Source organism: Sipha flava, unplaced genomic scaffold (genome assembly GCF_003268045.1).
Source record: "Sipha flava isolate LNK unplaced genomic scaffold, YSA_version1 126_pilon_pilon, whole genome shotgun sequence".
NCBI classification, from domain to species: Eukaryota; Metazoa; Arthropoda; class Insecta; order Hemiptera; family Aphididae; genus Sipha; species Sipha flava.
The window spans coordinates 1,165,000-1,179,455 of record NW_020271752.1 but is presented as its reverse complement, the minus strand read 5'-3'; the positions used below and the strand labels follow the sequence as shown (position 1 = coordinate 1,179,455).

Below are 14,456 nucleotides of genomic sequence, written 5' to 3'. Positions count from 1 at the left end.
TCGAATACATTTTTATTCGAATAATATTGTTTCTAAATTAGTCGAATATTTGTATTTGAAAATTAGTCGAATACATTTTTATTCGAAGAATTGTAAAAAAATCAATCGAATAATTTTTTATTCGAATACATATTTATTCGAATAATTATCTAGATAAAATTTTGCCCAACTCTGGTAAACACCATTGTGTTGTTCCAGTCTCTATTTTGTAGTGAACCGGACACAAGGTGTGTAATACGAAATTGAAAGTGTGCGGATTCGAGAAGCATGTACCTATTAAATACTAATACATAAAATTACTATGAAGGTGTTTTTCTGAAAGTCAGTTTAAGCAACTGATGACGACTTATAACCTAAATATATCTATTACATTTTAAATAATTTAAAATAATAATAATAATAATAATATAAATCAATATAATAATAATAATAATATAATTATTATATATCCAACATTAAAATAAATAATTTATTAATAGTTTTCAGATTTATATCAGGCATAAGTACATTTTCAGTTTAAAAAATAATTACAGAGTGGTAAGTTACCTAATTATAATGTGCAATTTGATTAAAGAAAAAAACTATTACTAAAAATTATAACTTAAATTGTACTAAAAATCATAATCATATGTAAATAGAGTAAAGGGGCTATGTGTCATATCATTGTACATTAAAAAATGAGTAATACGAATTTTTATGAAAAATAGGGTCTGTGCTGTTAATTTGATAAATAAATATTTTACAAGATTGACAAGCCCCGTGAAGTCTTTTGCAACAGAGCTCTACAAATTAATCAGGGAATCAAAGAATAACTATTGCAGAACAAGTATAATCAGCAATATCGTAGGGTAACTCTATTGGCGGACATTCGCAATCATTTTACGAATACCGAATAGTCACTTTATAACAGACCCTCCCAAAAAAAAAAAAAAATAAATAAATAAAAATATTTATCATTTATAGCTGTCGAATTATTTTCAATGTTTATTTGGCACCCTTAACGCTATTAAAATATCTACTAGTGCAGTGCATATTTTAACTAATATACTGGGTGACTAGTCGCCTAGTAAATATTTTTCGTCGACTATAAAACGATATATTTAATTACTGGTCGGAAACGTTGTTTTGATAAAAATTAAGAGGTTTGTAATTATTTTAAAATTGTATTTATTACTGTTTTCATTATTTTTGAATTTGTAACTTGTTTATCGTTTCCTTTGATGATTTGAAGTTGAAACATAACGTTCTCGTGTTCACATTTATATTTTGTAAACGTCACTCGCTTTTTCAGGTTGAACGTGAACATGAACAATGTTTATATTTTTAATGAATCTGAACGATTTTTGGGACGTTCTCAAATTTATCTCATCGTCATACTCATATGGCTTCATGACTCTGTAAGAGTTTTCTCCGCCTCTGTCAAAACCCTCCAACTTCCACGACCCTTAATCAACTCTTCCCAATTTGTAATATTTAATCTCTCTATGTCTTGTTTTATGCCATCTATCCGGCGTTTTCTTGGCCTCCCCTTGGTCTATTCCTTTATAGTTACTAATCTATGGTTGTCGCTTCTCTCCATTTAACATGACCGAACCATTTTAGCCTTTGTCCTTTTATGTTACTTGTTATCACGGGTATTTTTATAATTTTCCTTATTTCTCTATTTTTCATTATACGTTAGCAATTGGTTACATTGTTAGATACGGGTCCATATATTGTTCTTAAAACTTTATTTTGGAAGGTATTTTGAAAAACTTGAACATGATCATGTACGCTTTAAAAAAACTAACATGAACGTGAACGAGTTCCTTTTTTTATGCACTGAACATGAACGTGTACGAGTTCAATTTTTAACTGAACGTTCCGAACATTGTTTAAATGTATATTAAAAGTTTAGATTGTATTAATAGAGTTTCTAATATTTGAATATTAAACACTCACATTTTTTTTTATTCTATAGGTTCATTACATTGTTGATTTTATTAATTTTGTTTAAATGAGTGGATTTTTTTTTTTTTTTGTCACCCAATGAAAATTTTCTTTAAATATTCACTACACTAGTGTTGTAATATTACAAAAAAACGATCATAACTGTAAGATCCAAGTCATAAAATACTTTTCAAACGATCTATACGATTTTTTCAGATGGCAAACATTGAACATAATATACAGCTTGTGTTCTTGGAAACATAAAATGTTTAAGCTAGAAAAAATCAATCCTGAAATAGTCTTTAATGTGATAAAAGTATGTATAAAAAAACTTACAGCAAACAATTTCAACTATCGTAATACGTCAAAGTTAATATTTATTCGAAACTAAAGTAAATATTATATAATCAAATGTTGCATTGGTATTACAACGCGAAATTATATTATACTGTTTGTGAACTTGTCAATAACGAAATATAAAAATATTATGTTCTTCACTGTTGAAATCATTTTTCGATCATTGCACAAAATATAATATAGTAATTAACTAAACATCTTGTTAGTATTGTAAAATTTAAAAAACGTTACGCATTAGACGCGAGTATATATACATATTTATATATATATTATATTCTGTATTGCGGTACTCGGACGTTGATTCTCCTGACAAGAGGTCTAAGGAGAAGTGGACGAGCATTGGATCGTATATGTGTAAGTTCCGACACGAAAAAATTCATCTTATTCATGTAATTTCGATAAATTTCTATCATTTTTAACATTTATAAATTATATCCATAGTTAAGTATACACATATGTATAGATCTTCAGTTAAATCGCATCCATGACCTTGGTACTGCTATTCATATGACATTCATTCATCGAGTCAGTTCTGTTTCAAATAATAATCGTTATCAGTGATAAACTTGTGTGATAAATTATCACCATATACCACCGTTGTACGTGATTATTTTGATTTTGTTAAAAATATTCATATTAACTCATATTAACTTATCAGTTGTATAATATGTCAATAATCTTATTAAAATGTATTTTATGCAACTGTAAAATGCATCTAAATTAATAATAAAAACAAATATCTATATGTATGCGGTATATCTTATTGTGACTGTGTATTTGATCCATAACATTTAGACGGCAATAATAGTATCTGTGAGGTGAATAAGACTAATAAATACTGTATTATATTCATGACAAGAAAAATATGGAACAAATTTCGAATAGTTATAGTAATTTAAATTTAATACATTTTCATAGATTTTTTTAATAAAATGACATTTACAATATGTAGGTACATTGTTTACACAATAAATACATATTCTAAAAAAAATAACAATATGAAAATTATAACCAATATACAAATTTTTTTTACTTGGTACTTAATATATTGTATTTTTTAATTAAGTACGTAAAAATATGCTCAATAATATTGTAACTCTTTCCGCTTTATGCACATATAGGAATTCACCGTTAAATGCGAGGACACAGTGAAACAAATTCGTTGGAAAGATACAATAATCGACCGTCCGTGTGAAATACTGCAGCCTACGTTTTTGTTGAACTATTTGTGTTACAGTTTTAACGCTTTGCCGTATCATGATATGTACAGACAAGTGCCCAATAGATTGTAAGTTTGCCATCATGAATGAAAATAGAACCGTTGAAATATAATTTGATCTAGGATAATTAATCAACACTATGTTCAAACGCGATTAAAAGTAACCCATGGTTGCACTGTAATATGCATATTTTCGTTTTATATTACATCCGAAAACAAGATTGTATTCTGATTCACACATGCGCTTCAGGATGTGGTTATGCTTATATGTCCAAACGTTTTCGCCAATACAGTCGACTCGCGGTATAACGAATTTCAAGGGACCGAGCTAAGAGTTCGTTACATCGAAAGTTATATCGAAAACATAAATCAACAAAATTCGTTTGAACGATATTTAAAAGAATATTTTGTTTTATTAGATTTTTATAATTACATACCTACATACGTATTAGATTATTATTACATATTTTATTAGATATATATACATATATTTTTTTTGTTTATTAAATACATACTTATTCATTTTTTTAAAAAATCAGTAATTTGTTTGTGTGTATCCACTTGGGTTTACGCGATCAATAGTGTTGTATAAATTTAGAATATTACAAAATACACTTTCGTCAATACCATGTCTTTGTAAACAATTTAAGACTGCCCGGAGATCTAAATTTGCTACATTCGAGCTTAAGATGGTCTCTTCGGAACATTCTTCTTCGTCATTACCTTTTTCGTCAACAGTTTTATTCAAAATCTCATCGTCATTGAGAACTTCACAGATAGCCAAATCTGTGAAATCGTGTAGTATCAATCTCCAAAATTGTAAAAATTCGTTACATTGTGAGAACTTAGGCCAAAAAATCTTTGTCATATCGAGGAGACCAAAATACATTTAATTTTTCGTTATATCACGAAATTTTCAAAGGACCGACAGTTTTATACGTTATATCGAAATTTTCGTTGTATCGAACTTCGTTATACCGTGAGTTGACTGTATTAGGTAATTTTGGAACTAAACCGAAGGATAAAAATATGGATTTATTGTGCTCCGGCCTAAAAATTTTGGCTTCCGTTGTATAATTATAATATGTTTTTCTTGTTTATCAATGTAAGAAACGACACTGCACGTCAATCCCAAATAAACAAAAAAAATTTAATCAATTTCACCAGGATGTTCTATAATGATAATATGATGTTTATTATAATGTAAACAATCGCAACTATAGTAATGAATTTTATTTACGGCTAATTAATATTATGTAATAACTAAATAAGGCATAAAGATCGATAGCTAAACTCAGCGTAATATTAGTTATATTATAATAGAAAAAATAAACAAACATGTGACCAAAATTATTTATTTTTTTTAAACCTGTAAACAATCGATTGCAATTTCCTACTATTGAAAAATAAAAATCTGACACAATTTCTTTGTAAACTAGTGTATTGGCAATGACTGCACGTTGGATTGTGATCAACATTTACTAAACACAAGTAAATGATAATTTGTATGTGTACGATACACTGTATACAAGATGGATTTATATGTATTTAATAATTTAATGTCCAAGTACAAAAAAGTGTTTTATGTAAAGACGTACTCGTCTTTACTTAGGGTGAAATGTAAGGAAATAACCCTTCAATTTGCAATACTCAACTATATTCGATATTTAATGCACGCATTTATAATGTACCATTTTATGTATTATGTATGCATTGCAAATGTATTTTATTTAAATTTATGATTCATTGAAATAATTAGTATATTATTTTATTAGACAAGAAGTACTTCATATTGGTAAAAAATGGTCGAATTTAAGGAGCAACTGGAATTCGGATGATGGTTACAGAAACGATACATTCGTACCATGGAAAATTGAATCGATCGACGAGTGGAATTCTGTAGAGTTTATTTTAGCGCAGAATAATACATCTATTGGCTGCTCGAACAAAGATGGGTTTACAGTTAAGAATATTACAATTGTATACTGTAGCTACATGATTTACTCAATGTTAATTGCTTGTGTTCATATGTGTACTTGCACATCTAAATATTAGTATAATAAGTATAATATAAGTATAATTCAAATACAGATTAATTTAATGATACTGTAAAAATGAATACATTTCACCGGATTTCCTAAATTATTAAAAATATTTGTTCAGACGGGTTAATTTTTTATACAGAAATAGTAAAACGATTAACGCATATAGATTATTGTTATTGATTTATACAATTTTAACACTAAAATTAAATTTAAATAAGTACAATTTTTGAGTTCCTTTGTAATTTTGTTGTTTTAAAATAATATTTTGAATTTTTATTAGCGTATTACTTGTTAGCCATTTATTTTTTTCCTTTGAATTGCAATACACTGCTTCATGTTTACATCTATTCTATTTCATACAAATTCAAATGCAGCTATTGAAGGGACAATTAACTTTTTTTTTGAAACACGGAAATACAATATTTAACACCATAGAACTTAAATAATGTTTTAACACACGCACATTAAATGACTAAACGATTTCGCTAACATAGTCTAACTAGAAGTTGACACTATCGTACACATCTGCCTACAAACTATTTAATATCTATATAAACGTTTATAAGTATTTTTACTTCAGATTTATTTTCATACGTCTTCGGATGTCCCAGATTATTCACATTCGTCTATAAAAATTTCGAAAAACACACACAGCCTTGTGCAAATCGTAACTCAACTGTCAGTGACCGACGTGGACTTAAAAAATTGGACCCCTACAGCAAGAGGATGTTATTATTTGAACGAGAAATGGCTGAAGGACACTAAAATTTATTCGTACATTAACTGCTACGTCGAATGTCAAGTGAATATCACAAATAGGTTGTGCGGTTGTGCTCCGATCATTAGAATAAGTATAAAATACTTAAACGAACTGATTAACAATTATAATTTTATATATTACGACACACTAAACGTTTTTTAATCGCACATTTACATTTCAAAGCTTCTATTATAATATAGTATCGAAACCTATCGATGTTATATGTATATGTTTTACATTAACTAGTATGTTGATTGAAGATTAATATATTTTTTTGTACTTATTATTTTTCTAAACAGACAGTTCTCTTCCTGTGTGCGGACCAAAATCAAATAGTTGTTTAGCCAACGCCGCAGGTAAACTATCGTAATACATATAACTCAAAAATATCGTTGTGCTTGTGCATATGGTATAGTATCATATATGTGTACTATATTTTATCGAATCGGAACCGTAATTGGATATGAAACTCAAAAAAAAAAATCAAAAAAAATTTAATTAGGTTCGAAGGATCCTTAAATTGGTATAAGACAACTTTACTGTCAGCGCAGCAAAGTCCATAGGTCTCATCATTCCATTTTTTTGCTTGGCACTTTGGACATAATGTAGTCGTTGGTCTTATTTGAAGCGTTGGAATATTTAAATAATCGGTAATGAATCTAATCGGTAATCAAACGCTAATTTCAGACTCAAAGCGTTACGTTGCTGCTGTGCAAGTATTTGGGAACGTTCTGGTGTATTCTCTTGTTGCCTTCTGTTATACATTCGAGTAGCATTGGCAATACTGCCAATGCGAGCTCTTGGTGCTCTCAGCATGATGATGAATTGGCAGCATACCTAAAATTTAACTCCGTTAGCATGCCCAATAAACCTTCAAAAGTAGTATCAAGAAGTATCTTTTATCAAACTAAAAAAAAAATATATATATGTTTGTAACCTTGACGACCGTAAAATTGTAAATAGTGTTGTAACATAATAGAAACATAAAAGAGGCTTATTCTTGAATTTTTCAAGAACTTTATACTTATATTTTACTCACAAAAGTACTAAAACCTTCAGCACGCGTAAGGTATAACAGTAAAAAATTTCAGCCAAATCGGTTCAGTAATTTTCTCGGTTACCATGGTCGTAGAAAACTCCTTACAGTTATATATACTAGTAAAGATTTACTTTGACAACCAAAAGGTTGTTAGGGAAATGGTTATTGTGTGCTTGTTTGTGCTGTGTGTGAAATACATTATATATCATATCTATATGCCATTTAATCCGCGTAAACAGTACAGGCCCATGCGCAGGAATCGTCCAAGGGTAGGGTTTAAAATTATATGTATAATGTTAGGTATGAGGTCAATAAAAATGTACGCTTTAGAATATCCATGATAAAAAATATTTTGATCGATAATCAAAAAATTTTAACAAATGTCAGAACAGCTCATTTGTCAGTGAAAATGCGTTATATCGAAGACTACATTTACAGCGATAATAGACAATGGAAGGTGGAAAACGCACTATAGTTCAATAGAAAAAGGAATCAAATCGAAAAAATTGACACTGTTAAAAGAAATATAGAGAATTATGTATACATTTTCAAATCGGTTATAGAATGAGGACTAAGTATATTCTTAGTAAAAATATACGATGGAGTTGTAACCCCCAAAACCCCCTGTTGTGCATGGGCCTTATACCAGAGGTTTCCAAACTGTGGGTCGCGACCCAAATATGGGTCGAGATTATATTTTTAGTGGGTCGCGTTATATTTTTCATGTATTTCTATTAATTATGGTTGATGTAAAATTATTTAGTTAGTTTTATTATTAACTGTTATCTGTGTTTGTGGCAATTACAAATTTACTGCGACCAATAGACAATAATATTTCTTTATATGCTCATGCTCGACTGTGTCAACACAACGCAATCGGATTAATGATTATTAATAAAATTAAATATTTATTTAAATAGTTATTAATAAATTAAATAACCGTGAAAAGTTAAGAATTGGTAAAAAAATTTAGCACAGAAATCAAATGTTCCATCAAGATAAACAATTTCTGCTTGACAAAAAGCTCTTAAATTTGATTTACATGGAAAAATTATTAAATTATCTAGTATATCATTTATTAATACAAAATTTTCGTCTTGGATTGTTTTTATATTAAGTTGCTCAATAGCTTGGTGGACAGAGTTTCTATTTGTTGGTAAAGGAGGTAAAATATTACGGCGTGCATTGTATGCGTTTCTTTTAACATATTTTTTTTTTTTCTAATTTACTAGTTGACTGGTAATTTAAACATTGAATTAAAACTTTACTTGGTTTATCATGAGGATTATCAGATGCTTTTCTTTTTACTAATGCAGACAGCTGTTGACGCTGCATCATTTGTTCACTGCAAGATTCGTGCTTATGACATTCATTACTTGATGATATTATAATTGGTGGTTCTAAAATTTTTATAAATGCTGAACATTTCTTAACACAACAACGCCACTTCTTTTCTCCAGTTTGAATCAATGTATGTTCAAAATAATATTTATACATTTTATACAAAATTAATGAACGACCGCGTTCACTGGTAATAAATTGAATTTCTGACATACCTGTACTTATTAATTAATAAATAAAAATAAATAATAAATAAATATTTTATGTTAAAATATCACACGAAACACAAATGATGTTATACATTTATTATCGAATCATATATTTCAAGTAACGACAATCGCATATGATTGACTGGGAAGGGAAAGAAGTTAGACCTAGGAATCTTAAACTAATAAAAATATTTTATTGTACATGTACTGTATAGAATATGATTCTAAGCTTACTATATAAAAGATCCCAAACTAGTTTTGCAACAAGATTTTAAACGTATTGAGATAAGATAATATTTATTGTCTGATACCTATATTTAATATATTTTTTATACGTTTGGTACAACAATTCGATTTATACTTATCGTAAGTTTTCGAATATGGACTAAAATAGTTTTTGTACTGACCTCTTCAATTATCAATCATCAAAAAGTACAAAATTTAATTCAATACCAGTAATTCATAGCCAAAATAAAATCAATAAAAAGTATAAGAGACCGTGAAATGTTTACTCATAATGGTTATTTATATGATATTTTTCTAATTATAAAATATGAATAAAGAAATATATATGCAATTAAAAATACGAATATTTTTGGAGAATAACTAGAACCACCTCTACGTGGTGTCTTCTGAGTTACTCTAAATGGTTCTAATTTTATTAGGGGAATTTACGTTAGTGTAATACGGTAGTAAAATGTTTTTAGGGGAATTTACATTAGTGTAATACGGTAGCAAAATGTTTTTATGGGAGTTTACTTTAGTGTAATACGGTAGCAAAATGTTTTTAGGGGAATTTACAATATTTTAGGGGATTTTACATGTGCCCTTGGAAATATAGCAATATATTTGAAACAAATTAATACCTGTATGACGTTCAAATAAATTGATTATTTTCAGTAACAAACGGTACATTGAATACGATACATGCACGCAGTTTAAATCTTACTATTTTTCAAATAACCAATAAATTCGTTTTTTTTTTTGTGCTTTTGTACAGTTACTATGGAAAAATGGTTAAATAAAGAGTTTATGACTCAAAGTTCTGCGAAAACTGAAGAAACAGAGATAATATCTGAGTCAGCAGTTAAAAAAAGAAAAGTAATTGATGATGGAGTTTACAACAAGTTCTTTGCAATCAAAATAAAAAAGTGGATATCAATGCAGTTATGAAAAAATAGGAAACAATAATATCCTTCACATTAAATTTATATACTTACTAATTAATTAAAATTAAATTTCATAGTATAAACTTTTTTTTATAAATATAAAACTAAAAAAAAAAAAAAGGTTAATGATATTATTTTAGGTCGTCAAAATTGAAATAATTTCCAAAATGGGTCGTACTATATAAGTTTGGGAACTTCTGCCTTATACTGTATAACGTGGATACTCTATCATATTCGGCATGACATTTTAGATTCTGAGTGAAACAATAACTGTATTGGTTTTAACATGATGTGTATTTTTTTTATTTATTTCTTTGTTCTCAAAAAGTGCCCGTTCTATTTAGAACGTAGAGTTATTATTTTTTCGATATCTTATTTCAATATTTTTTATAGCTTAACTAACAAACATGACATTTAACAATATTTACCAAATAAAACTTATATAACAAAACATGGCATTGAAATTCTATCTAATGCCTCCTTAAATATTCGTTAACATCCCTCTGATTGGCCAGATGTTCAAATAATATTTTTAAATTATCGTTGAAATCGGAACACAATTAATTACATGAAAACATTTATAGTGGTACATGAATTGATTTATATTAAACTACTTTGCAACCATTTGTGGGACTAACATATATTGCACAGAGATCGTCATTTTGACGTAAGATTTTACACAGATTACTTTGATGGTATCGGATTTCGAATATCTTATACGTTAAAAAAGTAATATGAAAACAACTCTTTTAGCACTAGGAACGAAGGACGGGAAAATTAAATTAAATAAAAATTTAAAAAATAAATAATATACGAGTATATATATATTATATTTTTTGATCGTATTGACGGGTGAAAAACACTATTCTATAATAGTTTCTCGCTTAGCAAAACTCTCTGTCATTCTTTATTATTAACGATGGTCAGCCAGAAAGGAAATTATGAAACCCGTCTTCTCGCGGTATCTCGTTTACACTGTGAAAAAAAAGTAAACCTATGTGTAACACTCTGTATATATCAAATATTAATTTAAATAACGAATAGAAACAACAATAATTGTTAAAACATTTTACACAGACATTGGTTAATTTCATATTTTATGTACACATACACAGATAGTACAATGTATAAGTGTGTGTGTGTGTGTGTGTGTGTGTGTGTTTGAATGTTGTAAATATGGTATTTCTCAAAGAAAACTATCGACATTTTTAAACAAAATGTTATAATCTATTACAAATAATAATTAATTGTGAATAAACGTTAAAACGATCCGATTCCATAATAAATTAGATTTCTTTCATCTTTTAAAATCCAAAGAAATCAACTAATTTTTTATAATTGATATTTTAAGTTCTAATACAAAGAGCACACCGTACATGCAAATGCTTGCCGTCTTGCACAGATTTTGATTACGAATTATCGTACTCGACAATTCCTAAAAATTTCAGTTTCGTGAAAAACTCATTATCATTTTTCAACAAGTCATCCGACAATAATGCACTCATGTAAGTATAATCATTCTGAAGTAAAAAAATATTAATACTTGAAATGAAATTAATTAAAATATTAATTTTATATCTTCGACTAAATTAATTATATTGTTTTTTTTTTTTTTTTTAAAACAAATTATTTTATAACTTATTGTAATCTGATATTAAATTTGTCATACATAAATATGTTCTGTAATGTTTTATGCGGAATTTGTACATTGATAATGATATCACCGTGCAATTTTACATATTATTTTAATATAAACATATAAATCATTAAAATAATATATTATTGATTTAATTATAAATAACTTGAAAATAAAACCTATATCAATGCATCAGATGAAATATTAATGTATGATTTAACAAACAAAATCTTTATTGCTCGTTTAATGTACTATGTATAACATATGTGTAGCAATGAATTGGCCAGCATCGAGGTGACAGTTAATAGGGATCACACATGGCCTTTGAAGAGAAAGGCAGAAGAAACCAATATAGGCTACATAGGTAAGTCGAAAATTGATTTTAATAATATTCTAAATAATAACCTTGCTCTAATTTATAATTTTTTTAATTCTTTTCAAGGACAAATTGCTGGAATAACAAATTTGTGTCGCGGAATCAGTCTGATTTCAGTCCTTGAAGCATTTTATTTTTTGTTTATTAACCCTTTCTTTAATTGAGGTGAAACTTAATCTCGATTTTATGATTTTAATTCATGCAAAAGGTACAGTAAAATACCTATGAATTCACAAATTTGTATAATTTAATGCTACTCTCATTTGTGCTATAGCTAATTAAGTATTATAATTAAATCGCATATGTCTTTTTTGTCACTTGCTTTTGTCGTAATATCTGAAAAATAGTACATAGTTGTAGAATAAATAACTGGGAAAAAAAATAATACAAATGTGTCATATAAATTAAATACAATCATGGATACAAATAAATTTGTTTAAATATAAAATCTAATTGAGAATTGTAAACGATCTAATTGTACTGTGTACACCGTTTTATCATATTAATAAATTATAATGAACAAATTTAATTTGGATTGATTTAAAATAAATATATATGTTTGAGTATCTATAGTAATTTTTAAATAAAGCTTTATATTTTGTGAACTACAATTATTAAGAGCAACAGTCCAATTTGCGACCTACACGGGCAATTGACCCACAATTATCGATAAGACTCAAAGTTTAAGACTTATAATGTAGGTAAATAGTTATACATGAATTTTAATTTTTAATTTTTATTTGATTAAACCTATACGTGCATTAGTCTAAATAATATGTATATATAGATGTATAATGTAACAATCACGTTTATATTGTTGGTGTATGCAAAATTATAAAATTATAACACACAAATAATATACCGTAAATATACCAGTCTCGTATGGATTAAGTATTCTTCAATAGACCGGAAAAAATAAATAATAATGTAATAACCCAAAAAACAAATTAGGTTTGGTTGATTACCTTCCTCTTTGTTTAAGGAATAGCTTTCGGGGTAACAAAGGTTCGAGAGTGCAACTTGATAATGTACATCATTACATCCACCTTACACTTTTTTTTTGTTGTGTCCTCTCAACAACGCTTATTGGCGAGAATGAGAGTGATATAAATGTTTACAAACATTTTAAAACGAAGATAAAAAATGGAAGATTATAATATGAATAAAATAGTTTTATTCCTACCGGGGTTATTTTTAATTTTTACAATGAAAAAAAGATAGTATCAATGGCTTACTAAGTGAAATGAAGTTACAATAAAGTGGTGAAAGATAAATCAGTAAGTCTGTCCTGTTATTAATTTATTTCCTATGTGAAGGCTTGTAATTATTGCTTACATATTAGTGCAGGGGCGTATTTTAGGGGGAGATGAAGGTTAGGAAGGGAGGCGATGGCCCCCTCCCCTGAATCCGTATTTAAGGAATCGATCATATGTGAGATAAACATTACAAATTTTTTCAATATGGATCATTTTATAACGATATTTAGAGTCCATACCAGGGCATCAAAAAGTTTTTATAACGTTATAAGTATAACGTTAAATTATTCAAAAAGCCATTGAAATCGATAACAGATAACAAAACAGAAAAGAAAAACGATTAAAATTAATATCGAATAACATAACAGAAAACGATTGACGATTGAAACATAAAAGAAATTGCCATCAAAAAATATTTATAACTATCAGTTTATTAGATTTGGAACATAGTTATTTTTGTAAAATTGACTTAAATTACTATGTAATCTAAATAAAATATATATAAAAAGGATGTTTAAAACAGCAATAAATGTATCAACTAATAAAATATAAATAAGCATTACCAATTATAATTTATAAATATGCTTCCTGAAAATACGTCGGATATTGTCAGCACAGAACCCGTATGGCGTACCTCATCAAAACTAATTTCGGTGAACACCGATGAAACATTAGTAGTAATACACCATACATACGTAAAGCCGCGTACACACGAGCGCGCCGAACCTGTAATGCAACGTTGCACGCGCGGCGCGTTCGTTCGTGTGGACAGTATTTGAAACACGCGCGCGATGTTACTGCAACCGCGCGGAGAGAACCAATTTTTGTCGATTTTTCAAACGAACACAAAGGAAATGTTCGGCGCAGTGTGTACGTGTTTATATTGTTTTTATCATCGTTGAAACGCGCATACCGCTTTGACAACGTGATTTGACACTAATACATTGTCGTAACTCGTAACTTACTTATTACTAGTACTCGTATTTGTATACTTGTAAGTTTTGTATATTTGCATTTTTGAATAAATAATGGAGTGGTCACAAGAAAAGTGTCTAAGGTTAATTGAGGTATATAAGGCATTTCCAGTACTATGGAACCCTAGTGACCTGAACTATTATAA

The 14,456-nt window shown here is 28.1% G+C and overlaps 1 protein-coding gene across 1 annotated transcript in view; it reads left to right on the top strand.

Annotated features, from left to right (window-relative positions):
- Positions 1 to 12,489, top strand: part of LOC112694255 — a 15,918-nt gene extending 3,429 nt beyond the window's left edge. The window contains exons 3-10 of the mRNA XM_025569670.1: positions 2,146 to 2,245; positions 3,408 to 3,574; positions 5,281 to 5,467; positions 6,131 to 6,401; positions 6,610 to 6,666; positions 11,420 to 11,573; positions 11,977 to 12,068; positions 12,147 to 12,489. Coding sequence (XP_025425455.1) covers positions 2,146 to 2,245; positions 3,408 to 3,574; positions 5,281 to 5,467; positions 6,131 to 6,401; positions 6,610 to 6,666; positions 11,420 to 11,573; positions 11,977 to 12,068; positions 12,147 to 12,244 — 1,126 coding nt within the window. The 3' untranslated portion in view covers positions 12,245 to 12,489. The remainder of the gene's footprint in view (positions 1 to 2,145; positions 2,246 to 3,407; positions 3,575 to 5,280; positions 5,468 to 6,130; positions 6,402 to 6,609; positions 6,667 to 11,419; positions 11,574 to 11,976; positions 12,069 to 12,146) is intronic.
- Positions 12,490 to 14,456: the final 1,967 nt, after the last annotated feature.